At 46.1% G+C, this 19,159-nt stretch overlaps 1 protein-coding gene across 4 annotated transcripts in view; it reads left to right on the top strand.

Moving 5' to 3' along the window:
• Positions 1–19,159, top strand: part of TMEM241 (transmembrane protein 241) — a 104,517-nt gene that overhangs the window by 43,643 nt on the left and 41,715 nt on the right. For 2 of the 4 annotated variants that reach the window (XM_082667982.1, XM_082667983.1), the window contains exons 7-12: positions 2,236–2,287; positions 4,480–4,528; positions 5,666–5,711; positions 6,818–6,853; positions 10,365–10,399; positions 16,786–16,855. In XM_082667982.1, coding sequence (XP_082524108.1) covers positions 2,236–2,287; positions 4,480–4,528; positions 5,666–5,711; positions 6,818–6,853; positions 10,365–10,399; positions 16,786–16,855 — 288 coding nt within the window. Of the gene's footprint in view, positions 1–2,146; positions 2,288–4,479; positions 4,529–5,665; positions 5,712–6,817; positions 6,854–10,364; positions 10,400–16,785; positions 16,856–19,159 lie in introns of all 4 variants that reach the window. The other 2 variants (XM_082667984.1, XM_082667985.1) reach the window with 2 other exon arrangements.

Here is a 19,159-nt window from a genome sequence, read left to right as displayed (position 1 = left end):
AGCAGTCGGGTGCCAGGGAATTGTCTCAAGGCTGTTTGAGTGTGTGCCTTTAAAGTTGGCGAGGCTATAGGAGTGGGTGGACTGGAGTGGTTAGAACCTGTCCTGTGTTGTCCTGCCCTTCCTGAGGCCCTGAGGCCCCAGCTCTGAGGATTCCTCTGTACCCATCCTCCTGCCTCAGGCCCAGCAGCCATGCTAATCTTTTAAGGGTTACACACTGTGTGTGATGACAACAGTGAGGACTGTGTGTGGGGGGTGGGGGGTGTGTGGACAGAATTGATTAGCATCACTATTGCCAGTGTACTTAGGTTATGAGTATCAGGCTGTTGTGTATTCTGTATATATATGTAAGTAATACAGAATTTGATATGTATGTAGAACATATACTGGTGTGAGATGTCATATGATAAAGTTCCCTAACAGTGAAAATGCTGTGTTCACTGCCCCCATTCATGTCTTTGATCCTTTGCTGTTCGCCGCGTAATGCAATGGTCAGAAGGGACCCAACCCTGAATATGTTGTTGCATTACAAAATGGAAAGAGGGGGAAAGAGCATGTGGTCCTTTGGGTTTTGTGTTTTCTGGTGCCTTTCTTTAGGAGGAGAGAATGATTGGCAAAAGCTATAGGCCAAGATATTTTGGTATATGAAGCCCATATACCATCTAAAAACCACTGATTTCTAAGCCAAAAAGGATCTCCAAATCGACTTTCTAATGAATGAGAAAATGTGAAAATATCGTGATCGGCAATGTTACTTTTTTGTGCAAGAATTATAAAAAGAACCTTTTATTATGGAAATTTCTAAACAGATATAAAAGTAGACAGAACAGTATAATGAAGCTCTGTAGACTCATCCCCCAGATTCAACAGTTTTCAACTTAAGCCTCTACCCAGCACCTCATTTCAGCAAATCCCAGGCATTGTAGCGTTTCAGCCATAAATATTTTGGTATGTATAAGAGATTTTTTTCTAATGAAACTTTTTTTTGTTTGTTTTATTTTATTATTATTTTTTTTGGCCACGCTTCGTGGCTTGCAGGATCTTCGTTCCCCAACCAGGGACTGAACCCCTGCCCTTGGCAGTGAAAGCGCCAAGTCCTAACTACTGGACTGCCAGGGAATTCCCTTATTTGGGAAAAAGTTAAAACCGATAGAAAAGCTCCAAGAATATTACAATGAACTCCCATATACCTTTTATCTAGATTCACCCACTGATAACGTTTTTTGTATTTGCTTTCTCTCTCCATATATACATATGTACATATATATCACATAAAATATGTAAGAATATACACATAATTATTCTTACTCTTATTTTTTTCTGAACCATTTGAGAATAAGTTGCAGGGGTTATGACTCTACCCCTAAATACTGCAAAGCGTATCTCCTAAAAATAAGAAGCTCTTTTATAACCACAGTGCGATGTTTAAGTTTAGAAAATTAACATCGGATACAATACTGTTAGGTAATATTGAGTCGATGTTCAAATTTGGCCAATGATCCGGATATTGTCTTTTATAGTAATTTCTTCCCCCAAAGATGTCATGTCTCTTTCATATCCTTTAATCTGGAACAGTTTCTCGACTTTTTATTGCCTTTCATTGGCTTCATAGTTTGAATAGTGTAAGCCCATTGTTTTGTGGACTATCCCTGAATTTGGGTTTGTCTCAGTGTTTCCTTGTGATTCAGTCCAGGTTATGCATATTTGGCAGGAATACCACATGAGTGACGTTGTGCCCTTCTCAGTACATCGTATCAGGAGGCACATGGTGTAGCTCTGTCCCACTATTGGAGATGTTAAGTTTGATCATTTGGGTGAGGCGATAAGTTTGTAATGTGCTTTCCGTGGTGTTTTCTTATTGGTAAGCGGAATAACTGTAGTCTGCTTGCCCAGTTTTCCACTAGTGTATTTTTGGGGATCGGTAGTTTAAAGAAGCCTCCTTTTATATATACTGTTTTTCTCAAGCGAGCCAGCTGTGGTTTTGCACATGTCCTGCAAATGCCTGTCTCTGGGAAGATGGCTAGCCGAGCCCCAGAGAAGAAACTGGTGTCAGCAAAGCACGTAATTGAAAACTCCATGGGTAGTGAGGTTCTCAGAGGATGAACGGGGGAATTGGGTGTGGTCTCACGAGATCTTTGCCTCATCCGAGCTCCAGTCCGTGTATTTCAACCTCCACACTCTCCGGGACTCACCCTTGATGTTGACAAGTGAAGCTGCGTGTTTACCCCCTCTCCACAGTGCCCTCTTCCTCCTGGCTGCCGCAGGGTGCCTGCCCTTCAACGACTCCCAGGTGAGTTCAGGCAGACTCACTTTGCCTTCCAGGTATCTCTGAAGCCTGCGTGGATGAGCAGAATTTCCAAATCCTTCCTTTGAGAAGCAGGATAACCTTGGCCTATACAAAGGCATGTAAAAGCAAACTTTCGGGGCCCTAGGGCACTTTTTGGCCAGGCCGACACCTCTCCTCAGGTCTCTGCCTTCTCCCAGGCTGCAGCAGGGGAGCCCGCAGACCTCGGGCCTCTGGGTGCCACGATGGGGGCGGTCCACCCTCTGTACGTGCTGGGAGGACCTGCACATCCAAATGACTCCAGCCCCACACACTGAGGTAAAGTTGATTTTCTTTTCCTCTCATCCCAAGGGCCTCATCTGCACAGTGATTTTCACTTTGTCAGACTGAGTTTTTCTTTCTTAGGCACTGAGAACCCACCCCCACCTCCAGGAGTCATCTCATTTCGGGCTCTTTCTTTTCTTTCTTTTCTTCCCCAGCATTTATTCAGTTCCCATCAAGTGTTAGGCACCGAGCCAGGCTCTGGGGGCACAAGGAGGAATTGCCATCCTCCAGGCAGAAGTCGGAGTCTCGTCAGAGCAAAGGGGAAGGGGCAGACGATGAACCGATAATTATAACACAGGGAGGCCGGGGCTCTGTCCGGGGAGGTGTGGGATCCTTCGAGGCTCAGAGCAGGAATAGGGAGCAATTATAGGGAGCTTACTGTGTGCCAGGCTCTGTGCCAGTGCTTTAGTGCCTCACTCTATTTAATCTCACAGCAATTCCGCAAGGGTAGCGGCTATTATTATCTCCATTTCATAGCTGAAGAATAGCGAGGCCCAAAAGGTCACCAGCTAACACATAAGTGCGGATTTTAGAATTTAACCCAGATCTTTCTATTTTCTTCCTTTTTAAGTCACTCATCCTTTATTTTGTTCCAGTTAATATATCAAGTTTTCGTAACATGAAAGCCATCATATATTGAACACTTGTGTGCCAGGCACTGTGCTGAGATCTCTATACTCTGTTTCATTTAATTCTCACAACAAACCTTGAATGGTTAGGATTACTGTTTTACAGAAGAAGAAACAGACTTAGATTAAAATAATTTTTTCAGCTGCTTGGTATAGTGAGTGTATAGATGGTGGCACAACCAGTCTTCAAACCTAGACTTGTCTGCCTCCAAAAGACATGTTTTTTTTTTTTGCGGTACGTGGTCCTCTCACCGCTGTGGCCTCTCCCGTTGTGGAGCACAGGCTCCGGGCGCGCAGGCTCAGCGGCCATGGCTCACGGGCCCAGCCGCTCCGCGGCACGTGGGATCCTCCCGGACCGGGGCACAAACCCACGTCCCCTGCATCGGCAGGTGGACTCTCAACCACTGCGCCACCAGGGAAGCCCCAAAAGACATGTTTTTAATTACCATGCTAGTTTATAGCAGATGGGCAATAGTCTTTTGGATGTGGGGAAGGGAAGGGGGAAAGAGAATTAACCCGGATCTTTCTGATGCTGGAGCCGGGCTCTGCTTACTGTACCTAAATCTTGAAGGGGGAGGAGGAGCAACCCAGGAGAAGAAGGCAGGTACGGACAGAGCCCTAGAGGCGTCCTGGGTGGCCTGTGATTCAACTTTATTGAGCACTTACTATGTGTGGGTCCCTGGGCAAATTCCTGCCCCCTTGGAGTTAATCATCTAGTGCGGGGTGGAGACAGAGACAGGTCACAAGTAAAACAGAGTGTGTCAGGTGAGATAAATGGAAAACGGAAGGGAAGAAGAGGCGGGAGTGCCCCTCAGCTGAGTTGGCCAGGGACGTGCAAGTTCTCTTTCTCTGGAGGGGGATGGGCAGTGGATGGGACTGGTTGGGTTGATAGGAGCTTGTCATAGGGATTCTTGGGTGTCCTGAGTTTGCATTTCATCCTGAAGTCACTGGGGGATGACTGGATGATTTTAAGCAATAGGCGGCACCATCAGGTCTACTTTTTAGAGATGCAGTGCTGGGGAGTTGGGGGGATGGGGAAAGAGATGCTGGAGGCAGGGAGCCCTGTTAGGAAATGTTGTAGGCAACTGGGTGAGAAATAAGGAGGGACTGGCCCAAGGCCCCAGAGTCCTGTCTGGCACCATGCCTGGCACTGTGCGTTGACATTTAGTGTTTCTGATCATCATGCCGGATCCCGTTTGTCTGTACTTACAGCTAATTTTTTTTTTTTTTAATCTTGTGTTACAGTTTGATCCAGATGGTTATTTCTGGGCTATAATTCACTTATTCTGCATAGGTAAGGGTTTTTAAATAAATTTATTTATTTATTTATTCATTTTTGGCTGTGTTGGGTCTTTGTTGCTGTGTGGGTTTTCCTCTAGTTCTGGCGAGTGGGGGCTGCTCTTCGTGCGGTGCATGGGCTTCTCACTGCGGTGGCTTCTCTTATTGCGGAGCATGGGCTCTAGGTGTGTGGGCTTCAGTAGCTGTGGCTCGTGGGCTCTAGAGCGCAGGCTCAGTAGTTGTGGCGCACGGACTCAGTTGCTCCGCGACATGTGGGATTGTCCCGGACCAGGGCTTGAACCCGTGTCCCCTGCATCGACAGGTGGATTCTCAACCACTGTGCCACCAGGGAAGCCCCGTCGGTAAGTTTTTAAAGAAGTCTTACTGAAACAATTGAGACTTATTATTCCTTATCATGTATCCACTTTTTAGTGATCCTGGACAATAGGAAGATGAAATCCAAGGTGTCAAGGTTAAAATTAAATGGGCATTTTTCTGGTTTGAATTTTCTGTTTTGGAGTTTTCCTGAAATGTTTGCAGTTTCCATAGAGTCTCGCCTTTCTCATGACAGACATTAATTAACTCGCCAGGGCCCAGGCTTTGCTTGCTCAAATCCACTTGTGCAGTGCTGGTTGGTCTTCTCTAAAAATGGTGAGAAGAGATCCAGATCCAGAGGTTTGTGTCAAAAACACTCTCTTTCAGCAGTATACAAAAAAAAAAAAAAAAAAAAAAATTAAGTGGGTGAAATAAAAGGACCATCTACTTTATTTCAAACCAGTGTTTCCTATCTGTAGTCTTAGAGGGAAAAACAGTGCCCTGACTTTGTGACACATGGGTCAGAAGTCCTGCGGTGTTTCTCATGTGCACCATCAAAGGAAATCCAGGCTTAACAATCCTGTTAATTGTGTCCTTCTGGGGACCACGAGCCTTTCCAGCCCAGCACTCTCTCTATGAACTGCATCATCTGGGGGATTATCGAATGTGCATCCTTGAAATTCTCCAACGTGCTCTTGGTCGCCCCCTATTGGCTGCGGGTGACCCTTGCAGGGAAGAGGGGCCCTTCTCCCTGCGGGTTTCATGCTTCCCAGGAAGCACCAGCCGGCCCCCTCCACAGAATGCCGCGTGCCAGTGACTTGTGTTGCTTCCTTTCCAGGGGCTTATAAGATACTACAGAAATCCCAGAAATCCAACGCGTTAAGGTAAACTTTTAAAGTTTGGTGAGTCGTCCTTTGGTTAAAGGAAAGGGGTGAGACCCATGGGGTCGTGAGCTTCTTCCGTCAGCCAGAGACTCCGTGAGTCCAGGATGGGGGGAGGACAGCAGGCCGGGTCCATCAGTACCTGAACCATTGCCAGCGATGTGCAAAGAGCCTGGAAGTCTCTCTCCTCTTCCTTCAGGGTGGCCCTTTAGATGACATTTTGACAAAAATTGCGTGACCGGCTGCCTTGGGCCCCAGTTCACTTCCTCCAGCTCAGAGGCACAAGTCTTTTTTCTTGTTTCTCCAACCCCTTCCTAACTTTAGACCCAGAAGCCTCCCCCGTCACCAGCTCTGTTCTGGGGTAAAATGAGGCCTTTGTTGAGGGCAGTCAGTGGAACAGAGTTGCTGAATGTAAATGAAAAAGATGAGAATTCAGGCCTCGGTTGGGCTGGAGCCGCCAGGTCAGAGCCCGCCACTGGCCAGCTGGCCACTGGGTTTCGGGGCCGTCTGAGGCCCACAAAGAAAGGTCTGAAGGGACTGACTCCTGGGAGAAGGTTATACATGCTGAGGGTATGTGATGGGTCCTTAGAGCACCATTTTTTCTTTGAATAAAGTGTTTTTTCAGCAAGAAGCCAGTAGAGTTGTTAGATAAAATACAGGATACCCAGGTAAATTTGAATTTCAGAGAAGCAAAGAATAATTTTTTTAGTTTAAGTATGTTTCATGCAACATTTGGATCATACTTATACTAAAACATTATTCTTTATGGGAATTTCAGATTTATTTGGGTGTCCTGTATTTTTATTTGTCAAGTATGGTAGCCCTAGAAGCCAGTCCAGTGACCTGAGAGAGCTGACACTCCTTTTAAAATGGCAAATAATCGGCCACAAGTGAAAATGCATGTGATAGTACTAAATTGAAAATGTTTTTAAAAAATGAGCCAGGAAATGGTTTTGAATATAAAGTACTTTTCTTAGTGTTTATTAATGATTTATAAATCTAGGAACTTATACATAGATCTAATTTATTAATGGAAGAAAATGACTATTTTGTGTATGTTAAACATATATTATTTTACCTTTTATGTTTTTTTTTTTCTCATTTCTTAGTGACATTGACCAGCAGTACTTAAACTATCTATTCAGGTAAAATATAATTTAAATTTTCAAAGAATAACTCATATTCTTCTAGAGCTAATGGATTTTTATTTTCCAATAATGTATATATTTTCTATTAATTTTTTTATTGGAGTATAGTTTATTTACGACGTTGTGTTAGTTTCTGCTGTACAGCAAAGTGAGTCAGTTATATCCAGTAATATTTTGATAAGGGAGATCTGAGCCAGTGTGCCTGCCTGCCAGGAAGGCAAGCTAAATAATTGGTGAGATGATCAGAACTGCAGAAACTAAATAGTGGTCCTGCCGTTAGGCCAGGCAAGAAGGGCTTCCATCCAGCCCCACACTTCAGAGAGCCATGCCTCTCCCCAAGGCATATGGAGTCTGTAAGGCTAAGAGCCCACACCCTTCCTTCTAGACTGGGCCTTGGAATTTCTGACCCAAGTGGATTCCAAGGCCTCCCTGGGTCTGTCTTCTTAACTCATTCCGAGACCCAATGGATGTCCAAAGAGAGGCTCTTAGTATGAGGGATGTGCATGGAGGGTGGGCTTGCAGACTGAGGTGTCCACACACACATGTTTGAGGTCCTTGGGTGCAGGACGGAGTCTGGTGTCGGGAGAGAAGAGGGTGCACTGGGAGCTGGGAGCCAGAGGCAGGATGTCCCCACACTAACACCTTCTGACAAGAAGCTCCAAGGACTCCAAGAATTCTCAATTTTAATCTGGACTTTCAGGTTGCTTTGAAGGTGTATTTGTTAAGGTAGGATGAAGTTTGAGGCTTGGTTTATAATATGTAAGTGTAGTATATGGATTTCCATTTGTACCCTTGCCCCAAGCCAAGTAAAGAATAGGGGTTGGCTGCTGAGTAGAATAGCTGGGGAGTATTCTTGCGTTCTGAGAGTCCCACATGGTGCACTGAGGGACCTAATTGAGAAAGTGAGGTTTTGCTGTCTAGAACTCAAGTTTGCCTAATGCAACAACATTCAGTCCAGAGGACCAAGGTCGGAGAGGTGCCTCTCAGCCTTTGGCCACATGGATTTCTGCAGGAAGTTGGCTTAAAACGTTCAAGATCTGTGTTCTCTACCTACAGGTAAAGTTCCTAAATATCTTAGTATTTATGAAAATGCCTTTTTGAAGACAGGATTCAACCCAAACATAGCTGGGGCCTCTTTTGTACTCAGTGGAACAGTCATTAGTTCCACTCTGCCCAGACCCACCAGCTGCCCCTTCAAGAGATGTTTCTGAAAATGCAGACGTCTCTTGGTGTTTGAAATGTTTCCATGACATCGGACTACTTTAGACAGTTCTTTTTCCCCACAGAGCTTATAGCCCAGGCGAGCAGCAGAGGGTTTTGGGGGTGGAAAAAAACAGCCGCTGTGACCCCCAGCTAGTTCTCCTGCCCTCCCCCCTCTCCGCCCTCCCCCGTGTGAGGGTTTCACTACCTGGGAGCCAGGTGCTCAAGGCTTCCTGCCTCAGCCCACTGCACGCCCCGCCAACGCCACACTGCTGTTTCCACGTCTTCTTTCAGTACAAGTGATGAAGATGAGCCAGGACTGAGATTCGATTTCCCACAGGCCCTGGGTATCAGCCTCCAGAGATCTGCATTCACTGAGCTCTGTAGGGTAGCTGCGCCTGTAGGTGCCAGCCCGGAGCTCTGCCTGCTGGTTTGATCTCTCTCTCTGCTGGTTTGAAAACATAGGGAGAACCTGCTATGTATCTGGCCCTGCTAAATACTTGAGCTCCAAAGATAAATAAAATATGGTTCTTGCTCCCCAGGTCATCACAGTGTAGGAATTAGAAGGGCGTAACTCTATATTTACAAAATTCAGACATGGACTAGAGAGCCAACTCTTTTATTTAATTATCTCTTATTTTTAACTCCCTAGTGTTTTATTTTAGAGTCACCCTTTGGGGCGATTCCGATGATGGCATTTGGGATACCGTGTCAGGCCCTGGGACATGTTTTGGGATGGAAAGGGGCCCCTCACATCCTGTCATAGGAGCAATAACTTCTGCTGCTGAAGTTGAAGCCGAGAGGGGATCCAGCGAGATAGAATAATGGAGAATGTCCAGGGTATGTGTTTTCCGGAGAGAGATAGAGTAATGGAGTATGTACAGGGTATGTGTTTTCCGGAGAAAGAAGAGACAGCAAGCAGACGCCCATGAGAAGGACAGGGAATCTCCAGTCTTGTCTGTAGTGTGTGTATTTTTTTACAGCTAGCTACCTGTAAACCCTTGTCTCACAAACCTACAACTTCCGAATGACCAGAATGTGACTATTCTTATGGCCGTTGTCACAACCCTCCTCTCCTCCTGCCTCTTTCTGTGATGCTGCTCCTCTGAAAACCATCAGAAAAACAGAAATGATGCTGGGAGATAACCCAAGAGCAGGGCTGAGGAGCTAACATTGGTTTCTCTGGCTGTCATGTCACCAACTGGAGATTCGTGGCAGTGGTTCCTGATCCTGGTTCTTTGTAGCTTCCGGGAGCCATAACAAATAAAAACAATGGATGCCCGGACCGTACCTTAGAGATTCTAGCCAGGATGTTACACTATTTGGATGTATATCCAGGGTTGAGAACCAGAGCAGGCCATCCAGCGCTTTAAGAAAACTTTCCTTCTTATATTTGAATTAAAAGTTTCATTCCTAACCTCCAACTAAATCAGCTGCCTGCGTGGCATGAGTTTTGATGGAAGAGGGTACGGAAGGTGGGCTTAGGACCGCACAGAGGCACTTGTAGACAGGCGCCGGGAGATGGGACAGGCTTCCAGAGATAAAGATGGGAGACAGCCAAGCACAGGTATGGCCTGCATCATCCCATACGGCATCAACTGCAAATTGGTCCGGGTAGTTTTCAGACACAGGGTGGATGGCATGGGTCATTTTGTGGGCTAGCTTCCTGGAAATTTACCTATTCTTCTGTGTAGTTAATTTTGTGATTAGCTCACATTCAACAGCTAACTTTTAGGCTGCGGCCTGTTTGTAATTTATTTATCTATTTTTTTTTTTTTTTTTGCGGCACGCGGGCCTCTCACTGTTGTGACCCCTCCCGCTGCGGAGCACAGGCTCCGGACGCGCAGGCTCAGCGGCCACGGCTCACTGGCCCAGCCGCTCCGCGGCATGTGGGATCTTCCCGGATTGGGGCACGAACCCGTATGCCCTGCATCGGCAGGCGGACTCTCAACCACTGCGCCACCAGGGAAGCCCCTGTTTGTAATTTAGACTCCGTTTAGCTGACAAATACTCTCTGTGGATTAGGTGAATATGATAATCATTAGTGGCAGGGCTGACCCTCCAAGAGGGGCACGGACCCTCAGAGTCCATCCCAGGGGAGATCCAGCCCTCTTGCCCAAACCTGAGGCATTTCAGGAGATTCTCACTCTCTCCCTGACAAGCTGGATTTAGGCAGAACGAGACCATTCAGTGCAGATAGTTTGCTTTTAGGCAAATCTCACTGTTTCCAAGTAGAATGGGTGAAAATGGATGTTGTTTTCTCAGTGCTGGGGAAGCTAGCTTCACGAGTCTGCTGTTTCTTTTTCAGCGTGGTGCTCCTGGCGTTTGCATCTCACCCCACAGGTAAACGTGATTTTGTTTGTTTGTTTGTGTATCTTACACTGCCCATTCAACCCAGTGCTCTGACTCCGGTTATATCTCTGAGGGAAATTTTGTAAGAGAATGTAGCTGCCTTCCAGGGTGTCCAACTTAAGGGTTAGGAATGGCCCACATACTTGAAACTGTTCTTAGTATCCCGTTGTGGATTTATGGCCCATGAATTGAACCTTTTTCCATGTTTTATTGTTGATGTTTTCATCTGGTGCAATCTCAGATGTACAGACGGGTTTATAATCTGCCAGATAAACTAGTGCTTGCTTTGTCCTTTTCTAAAATTCTCCCTTCAAGTACCCAGAATTGCTCTTCAATCCTAGGGCTAAAGATTTGCTGGAGAAGTTCAAATTGCACCTATTTCTCAGTGACATCCTTTTATACATTTTTATCATATATTGTCATCCAGTTTTCATAATTCCAGATTAAAGAAGTCATTTTAAAACTTACCTTCACCCATATATACACTGATATGTATATAATAGATAACTAATAAGAACCTGCTGTATAAAAAATAAATAAATAGAATTAAATTAAAAAAAAAGAAAACTTACCTTTACCCTGTTGCTGCCTCAGTTACCCTAGAGTTGTTTTCCAAATTCAGGAATTTTCCGTAGTACTCTATTTCATTGTGTTTTTTTACTTTGAAAGGTTTTGAAGTTGATGCAAAGATAAAGCAAAAATATCTGTGTGCATCATGGCTGGAAATACACGTTTTTTTGGTCACACTCCTTAAACTAATGTTTATTGACCTCTGCTATGCATGAGGCATTACCCAAGCCCTCAGGGTCTCGGTCTTTTATCCGGAAATTAAGAAAGGTGGACTGGATTATTTCTGAAGCCCCTTCTAGCTCCCTGCTGTGCCCCAAACAGCAACCCCTTTCTGTTTGTGTTTTTAGCTGCTTCAGACTGTTTGAACTAATATCCTCAGGGAACTGCTGGTGGTGACTCGGGTCATGTTTCTAGATTGGACACGACCTATCCGAACTGCTGTCTCATTAGCATAATTTGAATTATTTTTTCTCCATGAGTGCTTCTACGCTTGCCCATACTGAAGCACATCCACTGTTTTCTGCCCACTCCCATAGCCTGGAAACCTACCCTTTGTAAAATTGCAAGTCATATGAAACCCTGGTGTTGACCCTAAACACCTACCTGTACTGCTGAGTGTCCGCCTCCAAATCCTGCCTCTCAGCATTCCTTCGTGCAGCCAGAGGGTTGCCACCCAACAGATATTTCAGAGCTACTAAGTGTCTTCTGCCTTTCAAATAGGTTTTTAATCAAAGACCTTTGGAGAGTTATGCTTGCTGGTTCTTCTTGGTTTACATGTTCATTTTCCCCCTGAGTGATTTCTAGTGGATTTGGGTGAATGATACTCACTTAAAGAAGCCACTCTGCCTTTCACTAAGAGGTTGTGCTAGTTCATTTGTTACACTCACGCTTATCAGAACTGGAAGGAACCTTAGTGATTATCCAAGGTGCCACCACATTTTACAAATGAGGAAATTGAAACCCAGAGGAGTTAAGTGATGTGACCAAGATGAGGAAGTGAGTAGCAGAGGGAGACTGGGGTTTAGCTAAAGCTTCCCTGCGAGGGGATGCCCCACAGCCGTAGGGGTCAGGAGTCCTGTGGGCCTCAGTAGCCATCGTAGCAGGGCTCAGGCAAAGGCCCCAGGGAAGGTAGGTGTGCGGCTACCTACGAACTGGCGGCAGCCTTCCAGAAGAAGCCGGAGATGTTCATCTATACCAACACCAAGTTGGGTATCTAATCCGTGAACATCGCAGGGAAACACTGTGGAACCACACCTACTTTTACATGAATGAAGTAACAAATACAGTTGTGGTCTTTATAAACAGTGCAGTTTGTTTATACTGAAGTTGTGTAATGCACAACCATGTGCAGCTCTAAGCAGTGGCCCATTGTTTCAAAAAGCACACAGGTTTGCTCAAGTAGGTAATTAAGGCAGATGGATACGAAGGTAGGGATTTGGTGTGTGAGATTATGGAAGCTGAGAATCTAGAAGACTCCTTGGGGATCCGTTTTTCCCAGCTTTATAAAGCCAGGTCAGTTGCCCTAAACCTTTGATGGGTCCTGGTGATGTCTTCTCATAGGAGCATAAGGTTGATTACAAAACTTAAGCAAATAAAACCGCTGAGGAGAATCTCTTTCCTCCGGAAGTATTCGAGGACTGCTCTGATTGGGCAGCTGCAATTCCTGCCAATTCGTTAGCTTCCTCATTGGACCCGTGGGTGGTCCAGCCCATTTTTAAGGTGGAACAGCACTTCGTTCTTTCCCACTTGCTCATTATACTTTCCATCTGGAGTGTCCACTTCAACGCCTGGGTGTGGGTCAGGGAGTGCAGCTTCCTGATTCTCCCACATCTGCACCAATTAAGACACAATAAGAGCCAGGACCCGCGGGTGCAGCCTTTTTTTTTTTTTTTTTTTTTAAGGCTCTGTTAATTTCTGATGTTTTAAAACAGGCCTTTATTCTTTTTGGTTTCTTCTTACCTCTTCTTTCTTGAATTGTATCTTCATTATTTAGTAGTACTCTCAAAACATTTTAAAATTGAGATATGATTTACACATAGGAGATGCACCTATCTTAAATGGGCAGCTTGATCAATTGTGACAAATGTATATGCCCATGTAAGTCACACCTCTGTCAAGATATAGAAAACTTCTGTCACTCCAGAGAGTTTCCTCACGTCCCTTCTCAGTCGCTCCCTCTCACCGACCACCAGAAGCCCCTGCTGATCTGATTTCTGTTACCATACATAAGTTCTGTCTATTCTAGAGCCTCATGTAAATGGAAACACACAGGAAGTATTCTTTTGTGTCTAGCTCTTTCATTCAGCATAGCATTGAGAGATTCATCCAGGTTTTGGGTGTCTCACTAGTCTATTCTCTTTTATTGCTGAATAGTGTGCCAGTGTGCGAACCCTTTGTTTATCCATTCACCTGTTGATGCTCACCTGGGATGTTTCCAGTTTGGGGCTGTTATGAATAAAGCTGCTATCAAGATTCTCATACAGTGCTTTTGGTGGACTTATGTTTTAATGTCTCTTGGATAGATATCTAGGAGTAGAATTTCTGGGTCTTACAGTAGATATATGTTTAACTTTTAAAGAAAGTGCCAGTTTTCTAAAGCATTTGTACCATTTTACCCTCCCACCCAACAATGCGTTAGAGTTCCGGTTTCTCCATGTCTTCACCAACATTTGGTGTTGTCTGTCTTACGTTAGCTATACTACTAGGTGGGTGATGGTCTCTCAGTAGTGCTTTTGACTGAGCCGCCCTTCTCACTCACTCCCGAGTGACTAGAAAGATAAGTTTTCTTGCAATGCAGATGATGTGGCTTTGGGTCACCGCCTTTGGGGTGCATTGGGATGTAGTGGTAGGTAGGGACCAGGTAGATAGTTCTCCATGTCCTAGGTGCAGACCCGGACACTTTTCCTATCTCAGGCACTGGGTTTGCTTCTTGATGGGTGGGATCTAGTTCTCCTAATCTTTCAAAGTCACAGTTCATGCAGAAGCTCCAAGAATCTTAGAAACTTGCACCCCCAGGACTGCTTTAAGTAATAGTAGAGAAAAGAAATTCTTCCTCTGTTTGAAAGTTTGCGTTTCATCTTTGTATGGGGTCCCTCTGCTGTGGCATTTTCAAGAGAGAAAATTTCAAGGAACCGGAAGGGCAGGAAGACTTTCGGGAATCTGACCAGAAATGACCTTGTTATGTGGTGTGTCTACTGCTCGTATTGAGATAAAGCAATCAGTACGAACTACATCCTGGAACTGACCTTCCACTTTTCCACTCATTCTGAGGACTAAAATGTGGTGAGAGGAAACTTTCTTGATGTCCAAGTCTCCATTATTCTTGGTGTGGTAAAATTGTGCCACACTTTTCACCGTGGCGATTTCATGCTCCATTATCTTCGGAGAGATGGGACTCACTCCCTCACTCAGAGAGTCAGCAGAATTTTAACTGTGGAGCACAGGCATGAGGGCTTAACTCCGACTTCTGTGCATAAGCTCCATGTTGATGCCACAAAGCATGTGTACAGAGCTTGAACCACTTTGTGCTTAAAGTGTGCGTTCTGCACTAGGTGGTGCAGAAGTGTTGTCTTTTGAGCACCTTTGCACAGTTTTTAGTTCCTGGGTCTAGTTCTCATGTGGTTGGGGCCAGCTAGCCACATACTGCAGCATGTTCGGGGCTATTTTTGTAGCACAGTCATTAACCTTTGCTGTTTAGAGGTTAGTGTGCACCCTCTCTGTTGAAGTAAAAGATGAGGCCGGCTGAAGGCATCAAGGGGGACGTACTGGGGGCCAATTTGAGATTGAGGACCAGCAGAGCCAAGTGGAAAGTGTTCGGAACATTCTCTCCAGGGAAAGCAAGAGGGGTTGAAGTCTTCCAGATACTCTTGGCGCAGGGGTGCTTGTTATTTGTCAGAGATGGTCCTCACACAGTGGATACAAGGGTTGAGTATAATAGAATCCTTGCTCACAAGGACTCGATGGCTCTAGAAGGAGAGACAGTCATGGAGGCAACTACGTGAGAAATGTGTGGAGGTTTTAGACATGACTCAAAGACAAGAGCGAGCTCTTCTCTCTCTTGCTCTCAATAATTGACAGGATCAATTTTTAGGATTTGAGGGAGGATTATTATGCAGCTGGTCAGTTCCCTAGGATGGTGATTTTTTTTCTTTATCTTCCTTCCTCCCAGTCTACCTCTGCCCACTCCACTGCCCTTCAGACCCCTCTGTAGCCTGGGCCGCACCGGGAGTCCAGGTCACCTCCCCTGAATCCTGAGGTCCTGCGTTTAATTTATTCTTCTCTGTTCAGTCCTCCTGATCACACTGACTGCACTGCAGTTTCTCTCACGCTGAGAGGGCGGTTGGGAAACAGCCAAGAACGAAGAGCTGCCAGAGACAGAATCCTCCACGAACGTGCCTTCGCCCACCTTACAGGGGGTGGGGCCGCCTGCCAGCATCGGGGTGCTCAGGGTTTCCTCGGCTGTCACTTCTGTGCGAAAAGGGGCTACAGAAGCAGTGGAGCTCCTCGTGCACTGGATGTCTGGGCCTGATGTCAGTTACAAAGTCCCTCCACCAGTATAGGTCCCTGGTAAATGACAGGGGTGTCCAGCGGAGCCGTAGCAGAAAGAGAACAAAAACTCTTAGCCTTTTGTTGGGCTGCACGAAAACCAGCTCCTAGGGGACCTCTCCTTTTAGTTCAATACACATACATATGTACAAACCAAATCAAACAAAATAACAATAGTTATGGTAGAAAAAAGCAACCGTCCAGAGAAGTGGAATTCAGACCTTTCCTTCCCAGTCGATGGTTGAATCATTTGAGATCATTTAGGTACAAGGAAGTGTAGCGATGCGTTGTGTCTTTTGTTCTGAAACTCTTGATTAGTAAGTGTAGTGATGAAGGATGTTCCACCGCCCCTAACGGGCTCCAGTCCATCCAGAACTGAGAGACGGACCGAGGCCCAGGGGTCTGGAAGGTCTGGCGCCTCCAGAATCTCAGAAATTCCAGATTTGGAAGGATTAGGCTTTCTGCTGTGGAAACGCTTAATTCCTTTTCTCTGGACATTTTTGGAAGGCTTTCTGCTTTTTTAATCTCCTGACTTCTTGTTTGTGACCAAGTTCAAATTCCAGAGAGGGAAGCGGCCAATATGTGTGATTATTTCCTCTTGCACCAAGTGGAACTAAAAGAATGAACTTACTTCACTAGAAATAAATGTACCCTTTGGACCTTGAACTAAAATGAGTATGCACGGGCGCTTGACCCCTTCTCTGTTTGTGCGGTAATTAAACGCAAAGATGAGAGGAGATGTCAGAGGCATGCGTTCACGATCCTTTTTTAGATATAAGGCAGAAAAGAATAGAAGAGTCTTAAAAAAAGATTCTTTTTGTCCTACGCTCTGGGCCAGGGTTGGCTGCCTGGCGAAGAGGAAAGATCTTAGGACTTGAAGTCACCGGGGTCCCCATTCTGGCTCAACAGTTAGAGAGCTGTGCAAACGTAAGCAAATCACTTCTCTGAGCTGCAGTTAAAATGGGGATAACAGAGCTTCACAGAGTTGTTACAAGGATTGAAAGAGACGATGTTCGGGAAGCTTTTCACACAGGGCCCTGCACAGGGCAGGCTTTCACTAAATGGGTGTCATTATCATCATACTATTATTATAATAAGACAATGCCAATGACACAGAAACCCTCGAATGCCGGAGTGAACTCACTGCTGGGCAGCTCAACGCTCACAGGGCTGATGTAATTAAGATCCTTGCCTTGTGTTTCCGGGCAGCCGGGGGCTGGGGGCTTTCGGGCTGTGTGTCTCACCCTTGCTGTTTCCCTCAGGTGATCTCCTCAGCGTCCTGGACTTTCCGTTCCTGTATTTCTACAGATTCCATGGCAGCTGCTGTGCCAGGTAATCTTAACTCGGAAAACCCCTCGCACTGTGGATTTGTATGTTTCTGTACTACCAGCTGTGTCTTCGTGAAGCCCCGGGTCACTGTCTGTTATCTGAATGAGCGTCAGAAGAAAGTGGTGTCTGGTGCAGGTGAGGAAGTTGCCCCGTCGGCCATCAGAGGGTTGTTATGAACGTTCTCAGGTGCTCAGGGCTGGCCTGGGACCTGTGAGGACCCCTGTCCTGAAGAATTTTCTCGGCCAGGGCAGTGGTTTTCGGACTTGCAGAAGAGAGAGAATTCTCCCCCTTTTTTATTTTTTTCCCCCACGAGCAATTCTTAAACAGAACTTCAGCATATAAAAATGATGACACTGACTCAGTTCAAGGGAAGATTTGGGTACAGAATCACACCCTGTCAACATCTACCTTGATTTCTCTCTTGTTCCTAAAGGGCAGCCTCCAAAAAATTTTGACTGAACCCTAAGACTCTGAGAGACAGATTTTGAAACCAATGACTAAGAATTGTCTAGACCACAAGGTGATCGTTAATATTTGGCCTTGGGAAGTATCAGAGATGTGGACCAATTAGATGGATACATTTAGATACAAAGAGGTTCATCCCCATCCTACCCCCACCCCTCTCCTGCCATGACCCCCACTTCACTTGACTGTATTGTGCTGAGGAATGGAAAGGCTTCTGTGGACGGTCTCAAAGCATGGATTCTGATGTGGTCGAAAGACCACACTTGGGTTGAATTTCAGCCTTGCTGTTCGCTAATTTGTGTCTTTGGGCAAGTTATCCTACTTCTCCCAAACCTTAGTTTAGTTTTCTCATCTGGAAAATGGAAAGATAATACTAATACAGGGTGGTTGTGTGTATTAAATAAGGTCCACGAAGCTCGAAGCATCTTGCCCGGCTCAGCAAATGATGGGCATTATTATTATCTGTAGAAGAAATGTCAACAGACCAGGAGCAATTGCTACATAAAAGCCAGACCACCTATTTCCACCCAAAAGAGAGTGTATCTTGTGAAGCAGTGGTTCTTCGCAGAGAGTTAAAGAGCTGATATGCAGCTAGGTGCTGTTTCTGATGGGGGTGTGTTAGGGCAGAAAAAAATCAGTATCATGGAGTTTGCATCTGCATTGGAGCCTCAGAACGACTTTTTTTATTTTCTTATCATTCTCAGAAAAGTTTCAGGAAAACACTGACAGAATTTGTCTTCTCAGTTCCTATCCATTTGGTCAGGACTTGTCACTTGCCCATTAGCTAGGATTGTGTGGCAGGAGTGTCAGTGCCACCCTGGTGCCTGCGGACTTGCTTCCCTTTGGGCCTGCTTCTTTGGCCGCGTGGGTGGCCAGGGTGCCAAGGGGGCCGCCAGGTTTGGTTATGTGGAGCAGAGCATCACGGTTCATAGCCCGTTGGTGATGGCTTTGTGGGGTGACCTTTTTTTTTTTTTTCTTGGCCACGCCGCGCGGCTCGCAGGATCTTAGTTCCCTGACCAGGGATCGAACTTGTGCCTCCTGCAGTGGAAGTGCAGAGTCTTAACCACTGGACCGGCAGGGAAGTCCCTGTAGGGTGACCTTCTGCCTCCATTTCTGCCCCTTTTAATCTGCAAGTTTTTCTAATCCAACATGAAAACTCAGGGTTTTTTTTTTAATTTGAAAGATTTGGAAATCTTTATCTGAATTGGTTTAACTCTCTATTACATTCTACCTCTGGCTTACCCTCTTTTAAGAACGTGGCGCTTTTCCCCACATCATCTCGTGACTCCCCCATAACTGTATCTCAGACTAAGAGCTGTCACCTTCAGAGGTCCTGGGGGAGCTCAGGAGGGGTCGTGGAGGCCTGAGGGGTCAGTGGTAGCCGTGGCCTGGAGACCCCACGAATAGGGAGCCCCAGGCTCCTTCACTCCTGGGGTCTGCCCAGTGCTCTTAAGACCTGCCTCCACAGCAAGGGGTAGACAAGCTGGAAGTGGAAGACACAGATGAGGGAGTTGAGGGAGGGACCCATGAGTCATTTAGAAATGATTCACCGACATGCAAGTCAGGTGATGGGAAAGAGTCATGGACGCTTTCAGGAGCGTGTTGGTCACAAGCCAGGGTCGCTCAATCCTAGCAGAGTCTGTGCTGAGGGCAAGGGTCAGCGTGGAACTGTGCCCTCCTCTGGCCAGGGATGGAGAGGACAGGAGAAGCGCAAAGGGGACCGAGGTATGGGGGATGGGACAGGCACCTGTTGGGGATGCAGGGGGTGGACACCACCAAGAGGAGCCCCGGAGGGCCGGCTACCTCACTGTTCTCTACCAGCCTCGCGACCTTGGGCACCCA

Source organism: Grampus griseus (genome assembly GCF_964374135.1).
Source record: "Grampus griseus genome assembly, chromosome: 12".
In the NCBI taxonomy this organism is placed as follows: Eukaryota; Metazoa; Chordata; class Mammalia; order Artiodactyla; family Delphinidae; genus Grampus; species Grampus griseus.
This window is presented reverse-complemented; position numbering and strand designations above follow the sequence as displayed.